Raw genomic sequence first — 13,504 nt, 5'->3', positions numbered from 1 at the left:
GACTAACCAGGAAGCAGCCGCAGTAGGATCTGGGTATTAATCATGACTCATTGGCAAATAACAACCCATAGAAGCCAGGCTGCTTCCTTTGTATTTTATCTCAGTCTCCTTGATGCACTGTGGCTTGACATTGGCCTTGCAGGTCCTTTAGGGGTTGATAGGAAATAAAAGCAGGGCATGTGGTACCTCCTAGAGTAAGTTGTATGTTTAAATGGTTTCTGTTTTTATTTTTAAATTAAAAAATTTATTGTAAAGGTGATGTACAGAGGGGATACAGTTACACATGAAAGTAATGAGTGCATTTCTTTTTGAACAGTGTTACCCCCTCTGCCGTTTTCTCACAGTTCCTCCCCCACACCCTCCCCCCCAAGTTGTAAAGTTCATTTCCAACATAGTCTCTAGTGAATATTACTGTTGAATTGGTTTGTCCCACTGTTTCTGTTCTTCCCCTTCCCCTCCTGAAATCATATAAACTTATATGCAAGACAAAGAGTATAGAAATAAAGCAGCAACAAAAGGGTATAAACAAAAGAAAAAAAGAACCACAAACTGTACAGTTAAATTTTCTTATTCATTTAAAAATTTCTGAATTTGAGCAAGGTGCTGGTAGTTCATGCCTAAAATCTGAGGATTGTGGTTCAAAGCCAGCCCAGGTAGGAAAGTCTGTGAGATGCTTATCTCCAACTAATTACCAAAAAGCTGGAATTTGAGCTGTTGCTCAAGTGGTAGAGTGCTAGCCTTGAGTAAAAAGCTCAGGGACAGTGCCCAGGCCCTGAGTTCAAGCCCCAGGATCAGCATATTTTTTTTTTCTGATTTAACAAATTATGTAGAATCAGCTAGGTGTGGTGACTCATGCCCATAATCCCAACACTTGGTAGACTAAGGCATGAAGGTCAGCTTGGCTACATGGTGAGATCTTGCCGCCAAAAAATTATGAAAACCAAGTGCTAGTGGCTCCTTGCTTGTAATCCTAGCTGCTCAGGAAGCTGAGATCTGAGGATTCTGGTTTGAAGCTAGCTTTGAAGCCATCCCAGGCAGGAAAGTCTGTGAGATTCTTATTTCCAGTCAAGCACCAAAAAAAGCTGGAAGTGGAGCTGAGCTGTGGCTCAAGTGATAGAGTGCTAGCCTTGACCACAAAAGCACCCAGTCAGTCCCTGAGTTCAAGCCTAGGACTTGCACAGAACAAAACAAAAAATTGATGTAGAATCTTTTGGAATGTTTGAAATGATGCACAAAACTTCAAAACCTTCTAAGTCTTTCTTGTGGACAGCATAACTGTCAGAAATAAGAGAACCTTAATAACAAGAAAGGGGAAAATAGAATTTAGAGGGAAGGCTAAAAAATTAAAAAGAAGGAAAGGATCAGAAGAGACTCAGAAAAGTGCAATTCAGATAAAGAAATTGGAAGACTCTTAATTTCTCCAAAGAGAAAACAACCACATGGTCTAATGTAATGCAAATGCTATAGACAAACCAATTTGCATTTGATCTACTTTAGAAGTTAAGTCTCTAATCAAGAGAGTTTCTAAGAATATTCCAAGTTGCTGGTGATGGGCCTGAGGGAAAAGAGAGGCAGGTGAGACAACCAAGCTGAGGTTCTCATAGTGGAAGATTATAAGACCCCCTATTTATGGAATCAAAGTTTGTGTTTTCCCCAGTGTATACTTTTTCCTCAGCTGTGGTCAGTTGTTAAGTTACAGACTGTACCATTTTCTGAAATGATCCTGATTTCTCCCTGTGCTTGTTGAGTAACCTCATTACTGGCCTGGGAAGCCTAGGATATGGGGAGCTGTTAATGATGTACCTCACTGCACAAGTTACAGGGCTCTGTGCACAAGCACTTCCTCTCAAGAGGATGTTGGTGTCCTCCAGCTCTTGCCAAAGTGCTGGTGATTGTCTGGGCCACTTGTAAATTGCTTTGTTGGTGGCAGTTATGTTACAATGGGATAAGCCTTCTCATAGTCATAAATTTCCTTAATTTGTACTTTTCAGTTAGTGATAATATAGCTTACAGACCACATCAGTTCCTGCAGAAATATTGAGACAAGTTTAAGATATCATAGAAAATGCATGTTCCCTTGGACGTAAACTCCAATCTTTAAAACAAAACAAACATGTTCCTTTACATTGTGCTCTTTCTCAATTAGCTGCTAGAGACATCAACTTTATTCAGTGTTGTTCCAAATCAGTGAAAGAATTCAATATGGACTATGTAACTATGATATTGGACATGACTCTCCCCTGGTATTTAGAACAGTTTTTCCTAAGGGATATAATGATACATGGAATAAGGAAGAATTTGATCTTCAGGGTGGTTTTTCATTGAAAAGAATTGTTGTACATTCTTGGCCAACCATTGGGACACCCACCACCTTTATGCATCTTCTTGGCTTTCTCCTCCCCATTGTCAGCAATGAAATGTTGAACTGCCGTGATATGTTATTGAGGTTACAAGTTCAACTGCTTGATGTATGACTCACCTCTGGTGCCCCTTTTTTCCACAAAAGAGAGTCATTTGTTATATATCTGGAGACTAGAAGTCTTTACTTCTCTTTGACTATTAAAGGATGATTTTTTTCCTCCTCAGTTAGAGGACAACAAGTCAAGAGAGTGTTTGACCCCCAAAAGTACATACAAGATTAAAATAGGGCTGGGAAGGTGGCTCAGTGGTAGAGCGCTTGCCTTGCATGTGTGAGGCCCTGGGTTCGATTCCTCAGCACCACATAAGCAGATAAAAAAGCCAGAAGTGGCACTGTGGCTCAAGTGGTAGAGTGCTAGCCTTGAGCTGAAGAGCTGAGGGACAGTGCCCAGGCCCAGAGTTCAGGCCCCACGACCGGACCCCCCGCCCAAAAAAAAAGATTAAAATAATTGCTTAGAGGTCAAGGTCACTATGTGTATTAAAACAAGAGGAAAAGAAAAATGTATTATTTTTGATACATTGGTCCAGTTGTATTCTCGTCTACTAGACTCTTTTTTTTTGTAAATGGTGCTGGCAAATTGGTTAATCAATTGTAGAAAGCTAAAGCTAGTTCCTTATATATCACCCTGCACCAGAATCAACTCCAAATGGATCAAAGACCTTGGAGTCAAAACAGACACCCTGAAAACATTACAGGGCGAAATAGGAGAAACCCTAGGTCTCCTTGGCACAGGCCAACATTTTCTTAATAAAGACCCAGAAACAACAAATCAAAGAAAGGTTGGGCAAATGGGATTGCATGAAATTGCAGAGTTTCTGCGTGGCAAAGGACATAGCTAGCAAGAAAGCCCACAGGTTGGGAGAAGATCTTCCTTAGCCATACATCAGATAAGGGTCTCATATCTAAAATATACCTGGAACTCAAAAAATTAAATCCCCCAACAACAAATCCTCAAAGAAACAACTGCCCAATAAATAAGTGGGCTAAAGACTTAAACTTCTCTGAAGAGGAAAGAAGGATGGCCAATAGACACATGAAGAAATGCTCAACCTCCTTAGCCATAAAAGAAATGCAAATCAAAACAACATTGAGATACCACCTTACCCCAGTTAGACTGGCTATTATCAAGAACTTTAATAGCAACAGATGCTGGAGGGGATGTGGCCAGAAGGGAACCCTACTGCGTTGTTGGTGGGAGTGTAAACTTGTTCAACCACTTTGGACTCTTTTATTGTGAAGATGATGTACAGTTATATAAGTGTAAGGTAATGAGTAAATTTCAGTGTTATCCCTTCCCCCATATTTAGGATTAACACTCATTTACTATAGATAAGAATTTTCACTGGCTTGGGGTTGTATGTGTATGTCTGTGTTGTTTTTTTTTTTTTTCCATTCGCCACCTGATCACTCTTTAAAACCCATTTATTTGGTGCTTCCTATATACTAGGAATAAGCAAATGCATCACCAAGTAGATATCACGTACTTTTATTAGTATAAGGTGTTAGTATTATAGACGGCTAGAAGTGTTGCATGTAGAGCTTAAGCCTCATTGGGGAGATTAGATCCACAATAAAAAAAATTAGTTGTTTAAAGGTAGTATCATGTAAGTCCTGACTATTGTGGCTTGGAGTCAGAGAAGGCTGTCTTGAAGAAGGATGAGTCTTGCCAGGAGCTAGTGACTCACATATATAATCCTAACTACTTAAGAGGCAGAGTTCTGAGGATTCCATTTTGAAGCCAGTCCTGGCAGAAAAATGCCATGAAACTTTTATCACTAGTTAACCAGCAAAAGGCTGGAAGTGGAGGTATCGCTCAATTGAGTACTAGCCTTCAGTGAAATCACCAAGTGAGAGTGGGAGACCTTGAGTGCAAGGGCTACTATCAGAGTCTTAAAGGAAAAGAAGAGTCTTAAAGGAAAGAAAATCAGAAAGAACATGAATGTGGAGGCAGTATGTAAACAGCAGGTGTGTTAGCCATGGAAGATAAAGTTTGCCTTCTCCTTTAGAATCTCCCCTTGCCTCAGTTTCTCTTCTGTAACATGGAGATGATAACCATAATGATAGTGCAAGGTCTTGAGGATTAAATGATATAGAATGAACAAAGCACTTATCCAGAGACTGTGAGTCAGAAGGCACTCCACAATGTTAGCCATTGTCTTTATTTTATTTTATTTACATATTTATTTATTTTGTCAGTCATGGGGCTTGAACTCTGTCTAGGCGCTGTCCCTCAGCTCTTCAGCTCAAGGCTAGCACTCTATCATTTAAGCCACAGCGCTACTTCCAGTTTTCTGGTGGTTTATTGGAGGTAAGAGTCTCATGGACTTTCCTGCTTGGCTGACTTTGAATCACGATCCTCAGATCTCAGCCTTCTGAGTAACTGGGATTACAGGCTTGAGTCACCGGCGCCCAGCCTGTCCTTATTTTATTAAGTGGATTGTAGAAGTGCCTTAAATGACAGATCTGATTTGTGACCCTTATCATGTGAATAACAGTATCATTGAAACCAGAGCAGGATCCATACAGAAATAAATAAATCTGCAAAAGCAACGCATCTACAACAAGAAACGGCAGATTATAGACATATTAGACAAATTAAAGTTAAAAAAGAACTTCAATGTCCAGATATAGTAGAATTATTTCAGAAAAGGTATTTTTAAAAAAGTTTTCTTGACAGATGATTAATCTATTAAAACTTGGTAGAACTGTGAAATTGTACAATAGAGAGAGATGAGTGATACATTAGGTTGTCAACCTAATGGTAGGAGTTCTTCACAGGACAAAGTTCCTGACATTCTTATAAACTTGGAGTTTTCTTCCCCACTGATTCTTTCATCTTTGCTTATAAGAGTTCTGAGAGCGAACATGTCTGTTGCTCTCTGGCTCTTTCCCTTCCCTTGCTATCCCTGCCATTCTGTTCTTTCTGAGACATTGGTCAAGTAGATTTTTTTTTCTCACCCCCATCACTGCATTGCTCCTGGCCCACTACTCTTCCCTTTCCCCTTCAAAGCCCTCTTTGTCAGGGCATCTTGTTGATGTCATTTAGCAGTAAATAGCACACATAGGTAAACACTGAGGTTTGTCTTAAAATGATAAAAAACAAGTTTTCCTATTTTGAGTGTAAGGTGCTCTAGCTTTTCTGCCTTTCTTTCATTTTTGATGCAACTGAACATCAAAAGGCCTTTTTCTCTGGTTGCAGAAAGGGTTCCAAATGTTGTCCTCCAAATAGCACAGGGCTTTCAGGAGACTTGATGTGGCCTTATCCCAGAGAACTTTCTTGGCTTCTTCCCCATTTTAGTCTCCTGGGTGGTCTGATAGAGTCACTCTTCTGGATCTATGTTCCTCACAGACTAAGGTGAGGATTGTCAGCTGTACTCCGTAGGAAAAATAATGAAGGCAAAGGGGAGGACAAAAAAAATGGGGCTGTTATAAACACCATTCTGTTGGATGAAACCACCGAACAATCTGCTGGAGGATGAATTATTTACTTTGCTTTCATTTTGCAAAATGTTAGTGAGTATGTACTTTGCTGTGGATTTAGAGCAATAGATGAAACATGGACCAGAATGACCTAGAAATAGACAGTACATTAAAAATGAGATATATAACAAGTATGAAAAAAATTAAAAGAATGCTCTCTAGTATAGGTGCTTCCACAGACCTCTCCAAGGAGGTGAGACTCAAGCAAAGACCTCAAGATGCTCCAGAATGAAGTGTGTGAATATGCCTGGAAAGAGGATCCCAGGCTGCAGAAACAGGAAATGCAAAGGCCCAAAGGAGTTCGCTTGGGATGTTTGAGGAAAAGGCTGATAAGCCAGTGTAGCTGAAACAGCATGATTAGAAATCAAAGAAGTAAACTGAATCCCCATCATGAACAGTGTTACAGGCTGTGAGAAGGATTTTATTTTTAGATCAGCTTTTAACTGGTAAATCCTACAAGTTGTACATATTTAATAGGGTACCATATGATGTTTAGATATGTGTATAAATTGTGTTATGTTTACATCAGGTTAAACATAGCTATTCATTTATAATTTTAAGGTGAAAACATTGGAAATCTTTTCCTCTTGCTTTTTTGGAAATGTATAATATATTGCTATTTATAGTTACACTGCTGTACAGTAGCACACTAGAACTTCTTATTCTATAGAGCCATAATTTAATACCCATTTGCTAACCTTCCCCCATCACTGCCTCCCTCCAACTCTCCATATTTTAGATCTCATTGGAGGGTTTATGCGAGATTCTCTTTGTTGCTTTCACATGAGTCTGATTCCAGTTCTACAAGAGGCATCTCTGTGTATACTTCAGCAGGCTCCTGGCCTCAGTTTGCTCTTAGGTAAAATGTGAATAATGATACTTAGCCCCAAACAACATTAAGAGAATTAGCTTTTGCTTGAGATCTTCAGTTTGAAAGATGATATAGACTAATTGCCACTGTTCTACATAGTTATTATTTTAGTGTTTCATTTTTCTGAAATATAAAAGAATATAGATCTGTAGCCTAAAGTTTCAAAAATATCCGAGAGGTTTTATTTCAGATTTCTCCTTTAATTTCATATCAGAGATTCAGGATACCTTTTCCTTTTTGAAAAAGACACCTTTAAAGTTTCTCAGGAGTTTTAATTCAGCAGGAATCGTAGAATTTTAGAATGAGACAAAAGCGTAATAGATCTTCCAATCTTTTGGGCTGAGTCTAATTTTTACATAGTAAAACATTAAAAACAGCTCCTCACTGTGCATAGAGGTACACATCCTCAGGAGTCTGAGGGTCCCTTGAGCCCAGGAGTTTTAAGGCTAGCCTGGGTAACATAATGAGACACCATCTCAGGTTTTTCTTTATTATGCAAATCATGGGCTTCTAGTGTATGAGCCATCTCTTAGAGAGGATAGCTCTCCCACAGTGAAGCTGCTCTGTTCCTTCTTGAAGTTCAATAAAATTTGTAGATCATGAATAAAATGAGCTGTAAAGGCGGTGAGGCCATGATTTTACAAGTGAAAAGACTGAGAAAAGCAGAGCATTGAGGACATTTTCACTGCTGGTTAGCCAGAATTCCTGGCTGACTACCAAGATCCTCAGTAAGGCATCTGTGCTTTCCATGGCTCTTTCAGGCATCATACTCTTTTCCCCCCATTCATGGCCTCCCTACCTCAGTGTCACATTTAGACATAATTGCAATGTTAAAGGAGACTATTGAGCTGAATCTCACATTCCTTTCCATCTATTTCCATCTTCATCACTTGTACATGTGAAAAGCATTGCACATGCTGATTTGACTCTGTGCCATGAATATTTTGCTCGATATTTTCCTTTTTTCTGTCCTCTTTGTTTCTGGCTGTGGACTCTGAGCTTTTACCAATCATATTGCTGAAGCTGCAGGCTTTAAGCTTAGGATTTAATCATAATTCAAATTCTGACTAAGTTACAGGCTTTTCTTATTATTTTCCCTCAGAAAGATATTCTAATTTTTGTCATACATATGTGATAATTTTTTAAAAAAGTGTTTTCGCATAACGTAAGTGTTCAAAATACATGTTCATTTTAAGTGAGTTCAGTAATTAAGGGTCTTCTGGTTCTGTCATTTTAATAACAGATGTGTGAAACATTGTTATGAAAATAAATAAACATACACATGCAGTTACCATTATGATTAACATCTTCCTTATACATTAATCTAGATTTTTTTTCCCTGTAAACTTAAATGTGAGCTTTTTTTTTCTTTTTTTTTTATTGTGAAAATACCGTACAGAGGGGTTACAATTATATGGGCAAAGTAATGAGTACATTTCTTATCAAGCATTGTTGCCTCCTCCTTTATTTCCCCTTCCCATCCCCACCACCTGCCGCCAAAGTTGTAAAGTTCGTTTTTCAACATAACGTCTTGTACATCTCATTGTGGCAATGGGTCCACCTGTATCCCTATTTAAACAATTTGTTTTTTCCCTTCCCCTCCACAAATTATACCAACATTAAATACAGTGAAAACAGAGCTTATACCATGGGGGAGGGACATACAAAGCAACAAAGAAATCAACTTATAAATATGTTAGAAACAATCGCAAGAAAGAAAAAAACATTTGAGTCCTTATCTTGGGGTTCATTTCGCCTAACATCAACTTATCTGACTGTTTCTGCTTGTCTCAGACATATACTAGTAATTGCAAATAAGGGAAACCATGGGACCTATGTTTCTTTGGGCCTGGCACAAGACTTTATATTATCATATATATATGAGCTACAGATTGATGATCCCTAATGTGAAAATCCAGATTGGTTATTGTTATAATTTTCTTAGGGAAATGTAACTGGCAAATTAATCTATGCAACTATTTCAAAATCTGAAAAAGTTCTGTTCCCAAGAATTTTAGATAAAGGATTTTTAATGTCTATATAAACATGTGAAAGTTATAAATACACACACATTTTCTAAAGTTACTTAGCCAACATTGAAAAGCAAACTGATATTCTTTTTTATTTTGGTCCAGGGCTTGAACTCAGGACCTAGGCACTATTCCTAAAACTCTTTTGCTCAATGCTAGCACTCTACCACTTGAGCCATAGCTCCACTTCTGGCTTTTTGGGGGTAGTTTATTGGAGATAAGTCTTACAGACTTCCCTGCCCTGACTAGCTTTGAACTGCAATCCTCATATCTCAGCCTCCTGAGATAGGCTTACAGATATGGGCTACTGGTACCTGGATTTCTCCTCATGTGTGTATGTGTGGGTGTGCATGCATATGCACATGTTTGTTCACATGCATGTGCCAGTCTAAGGCTTCAACTCAGGGCCTTGCTCACAGCTGGTGCACTACTTGAACCAAGTCTGCAGTGCTGGTATTTCCTTCTTGACCTCCTTTATATCACTATATATTCTACATGGCGATTCCCTAAAATAGAAGCAGAAATATTTGTTAGTATGTCCTGTTAGGATATACTTCACACTGCTATATTTTTGTCATTCATTTAAAAATCAACAATATTTAATTAAGTCAAAAGTGTCTACCAACATTATTATTGTTTTTACCTTTTTTTTTTGCTAAAAAGAAATACCTTTTAGCTAGACATGGTAGGTAGCATATACCTTTGACCCCAACAGTTGGGAGGTTGAGGCAGGAGGGTCACAAGTTAGAAGCCAGGGAAGAAAGAAATATCTCCTAACATGTTTTACATATTTTGCTTGCTTGTGTTATAAAGAAAAAAATTATTGGTGTTCCAGATACTTTGGTAGAAGTTAAGTACTTTGCAAGAATGACCTGGACAAACAATATTAGTTTCATGATTAAAGTCCTCAAAAAAGTCAGAGATCATAATCAGATGGGTGATTATGGCAAACTTGCATCTGTTTTTGTGTGTGTGCTAGTCCTAAGGTTTGAACTCAGAGACTGTACTATTTCTGAGGCCCTTTTGTTCAAGGCTAGTGCTCTACCACTTGATTTTTTTTTTAACTGGTTGAGAGTCTCATGGACTTACCTAGGCTGACTTTGAATTGCGATCCTTAGATCTCCGTCTCTTGAGTAGGTGGGATTACAGGAGTGAGGCACTGGCACTCAGCTTTTGACAAGCTCAAATCTTCAAGCCAAATTTTGCGAGTAGGACAAGATGCATTGGAATGTATTTCCTCAATAATTGCTGGTTCTGTAGTCTATATTTTTGGTCTCTGTTCCGACTCCCATTCTGGAGTGATTTTTACATTTGTTATCCTGGGGAATTGCAACAGGAAAAAATTCTACTATAACAAATGTTTGACAACAGCCTGCAGTTTATAACTTATCGGAAGAAACATCAATTCATCAGATAGCTCCTAACCCCCTTTGCTTACTTATTAGGCTCCAGGACTGTTTGGAGGGGAGAAGAATCAGGTACTTTTCCTCATTTCTATGGGCTTTGCTTTGCTGTGAGTTATAGCAGTGGGCCAGTCCTTAGCTATTGTGAATCCCTCATTTCAAACAAATGGCACTGTGCTTCACTGGGAAGTCACTTTAAGTAGACTTTAAGCATCAAGGGCCCTGTTACACAGCGGTGAGTGCAGTATGATATGCAGGTGAGATGTAAACATACAATGTCTATTTGTATGTCAACTTTGTGGTGATATAAACAAGTGAAAGGATCCAGTCAAGGTTCACAATTAAATGGAAAAGGATGCTATAGACTCTGAGGAAACTGCAAGATAGAAAAGTCAGTGATTCAGATATCAAACTGTTCTGTAAATTTTAAAGTAAATCTTTGGTATTGCCCTTCTATATATTTGATTTTCTGAGGGCAGATTACTTGAATTTCTATTATCCTTCTTTTAGAAAAAAAGCAAAGAATGATGAAAAACATAATTTTAACAACTTTTCAGGGTTTCCTAAAGACTGTACACAGTGGCTGGCAAGCTCTTCAATATTTTTAGCACAAAGAAGCCATCTATATGTAATGTATATATAACAAGTATATCTTTGCTGGATTTTCCCATGTAGGTATTCAAGAGACGATATTTTTACTTGACTCAACTTCCTGATGGTTCTTACATTCTCAATTCTTATAAAGATGAGAAAAATTCAAAAGAATCTAAAGGTTGCATCTACTTGGATGCCTGCATTGATGTTGTTCAGGTAAGGCTATCAAAACAACCTTTTTTTCTCCTAAGAGAGTTACTGATGAACTATTAAGAACTTCAGGCAGCAATAAGTAAGTGGGCTAAAGACTTAAAGAGAAACTTCTCTGAAGAGGAAAGAAGGATGGCCAATAGACACATGAAGAAATGCTCAACCTCCCTACCCATAAAAGAAATGCAAATCAAAACAACATTGAGATACCACCTCACCCCATTTAGAATGGCTATAATCAGGAACTCTAATAACAACAGATGATGGAGGGGTTGTGGACAGAAGGGAACCTTACTACATTGTTGATGGGAGTGTAAACTTGTTCAACCACTTTGGAAAGTAGTATGGAGGTTCCTCAAAAGACTCCACAAAGAGCTCCCTTATGACCCAGCAATCCCACTTTTGGGCATTTACCCAAATGTTTACAAACAAGACCACACTAAAGCTACCAGCACAACTATGTTTATTGCAGCATTATTTACCATAGCTAAGATCTGGAACCAACCCAGATGCCCCTCAGTAGATGAATGGATCAAGAAAATGTGGTATATATACACAATGGAATTCTATGCCTCCATCAGAAAGAATGACATTGCCCCATTTGTTAGGAAATGGAAAGACTTGGAAAAAATTATATTAAGTGAAGTAAGCCAGGCCCAAAGAAACATAGGTCCCATGGTTTCCCTTATTTTCACAATTAAAAAAATTTAATAAAAAAAAAAAAAAGAACTTAAGGCAGGACACAGTGGTTCAAGCATGCCACCCCATCTCAAAGATAACAATACTGAAAAGGAGCTAAGGAGCTGGTACACTGGCTTAAGTGGCCTGCCTACCAAGCATGAGAGAGAGAGAAACACAGAGAGAGAGAGAGAGAGACAGAAAAGAAAGAAAGAAAGAGAGAAAGAAAGAGAGAAAGAAAGGAAAGAAAGAAAGGAAGAAAAAGAAAGAAAGAAAGAAAGAGCTTTCCCCCTCTTAGTGGCATCTCCATGCACCCAAACAACGTCAGAATCCTCTTCAGTGCTACACTCACACTCAGCACCAATACTTAAAGCTTTATTTTTGCTGGTAACTCATGTCTGTAATCCTAGCTACTCAGGAGACTGAGATTTGAGGATCACAGTTCAAAGCCACACAAGGCAGAAAAGTTTGTGAGACTCTTATGTGTAATTAACCAGCAAAAGCTGTAAGTGGTGGTATGGTTCAAGTGGTAGAGTGCCGGCTTGAGTGAAAAAGCCAAGGAAGAGTATGAGGCCCTGAGTTCAAGTCCCAGTGCTGACACAACCCTCCTCCCCTGAGTTTTATTAGGTTCTTTTGAGTCTGTCGCCAAAATGCCTCTTGAATCTCTAGTTTCTTTCAATTTCCATTGTCTTTTTTTTCTAGTTTTCCCTTATTCCCTTTGTCCTAGTGTCTGGCCTATTTTTCTCCAGATTTGTCGTCTTGTTCCAGTCCATCTTCCTCAGACATACATTGAGTGCCTCACTTGTCTTCTCAAAACCTTCAGGCTATTGATTTAGTGTTTTACAGAGAGACATCAAAAGTTCTTACCTAAAAGAAAAAAGTTCTTATCTTGACACTCAGGTCCACCATGCTTTGTCCTTCCCTTGTCCAGTCTCATCTTCCCAGCCTCCCTTTATGTATTATGTGCTCTGATCGAACCAAGCTACACACTCCATGGAATTATGCATGCACTTAGCTTTCCTTATTACTTTCTTCTCTACTTGCTATTTTTTTCCATTCTCTTGTATGATCCTTATCTTTTTAGACTCAGCTTAAATGCCACTACTAACAGGAATCATGCTCTTATTTCTTCCTCTGATGCTCACCAAGAGGAAGTAAATTCTCCTTTTTTATGCCATCACTTGCTCTTCCTCTAGCTTATAATTGACTTGCACTTGAATTTGTGGTTCTTTCTTCGTTTTATTCTTTGGATTACAAAGCCTGTGTCTGATTTATTTCTGTAGCTCCTACGGTAATTAGCCATGCACACCATAGGGATTTAACAAATGCTTATTGATCTGAATTGCTGAGAAGGTATAGAAAATGAGAATAGGGAATAGAGATCAGAGAGATTACATGCATATGAAGTCAATTGACCAAGAAAGAGGAGCCATTATTAAATAGCCAGACTGGCACAGTCTGTCGATAAGAAGGAGCACAAGACTGACTGGAAGGCAGAAATGTTGCTTTAAAATCACCTATTTACCTGAATATTTCTTTTTTGCTGTTTGGAAATATTTGGGTTTGAACCCGGGGCCTCATGCTTGGTAGGGAATCTGTATCACTTCTACCCCATCTTCTACCTTCCCCTTCCCCTTTCCTTCTTTTGCTCACCCACTTTCTGCAACACAGGACTTTGAGCTCAGGCCTTATACTTGTTAGGCGTATACTCTAGCACTTTAGCCACAGCCATAGCCCTTTTATTCACACTAGTTATTTTAATATAGGATTTTACATTTTGCCCAAGTGTGTATTTTGCTCAAGTGTGTACCTGGACTAT

General features: G+C 38.6%; 1 protein-coding gene across 4 annotated transcripts in view; it reads left to right on the top strand.

Moving 5' to 3' along the window:
- Positions 1–13,504, top strand: part of Dock11 (dedicator of cytokinesis 11) — a 197,578-nt gene that overhangs the window by 62,771 nt on the left and 121,303 nt on the right. For 2 of the 4 annotated variants that reach the window (XM_042702478.1, XM_042702476.1), the window contains exons 7-8: positions 10,246–10,278; positions 10,879–11,013. In XM_042702478.1, coding sequence (XP_042558412.1) covers positions 10,246–10,278; positions 10,879–11,013 — 168 coding nt within the window. The remainder of the gene's footprint in view (positions 1–10,245; positions 10,279–10,878; positions 11,014–13,504) is intronic. The other 2 variants (XM_042702479.1, XM_042702477.1) reach the window with 1 other exon arrangement.

Source organism: Dipodomys spectabilis, unplaced genomic scaffold, assembly GCF_019054845.1.
Source record: "Dipodomys spectabilis isolate Male_0828 unplaced genomic scaffold, ASM1905484v1 ptg000325l, whole genome shotgun sequence".
Lineage (NCBI taxonomy): Eukaryota > Metazoa > Chordata > Mammalia > Rodentia > Heteromyidae > Dipodomys > Dipodomys spectabilis.
The sequence above is the reverse complement of the archived record's forward strand: the minus strand, read 5'-3'. Positions and strand labels throughout refer to the sequence as shown.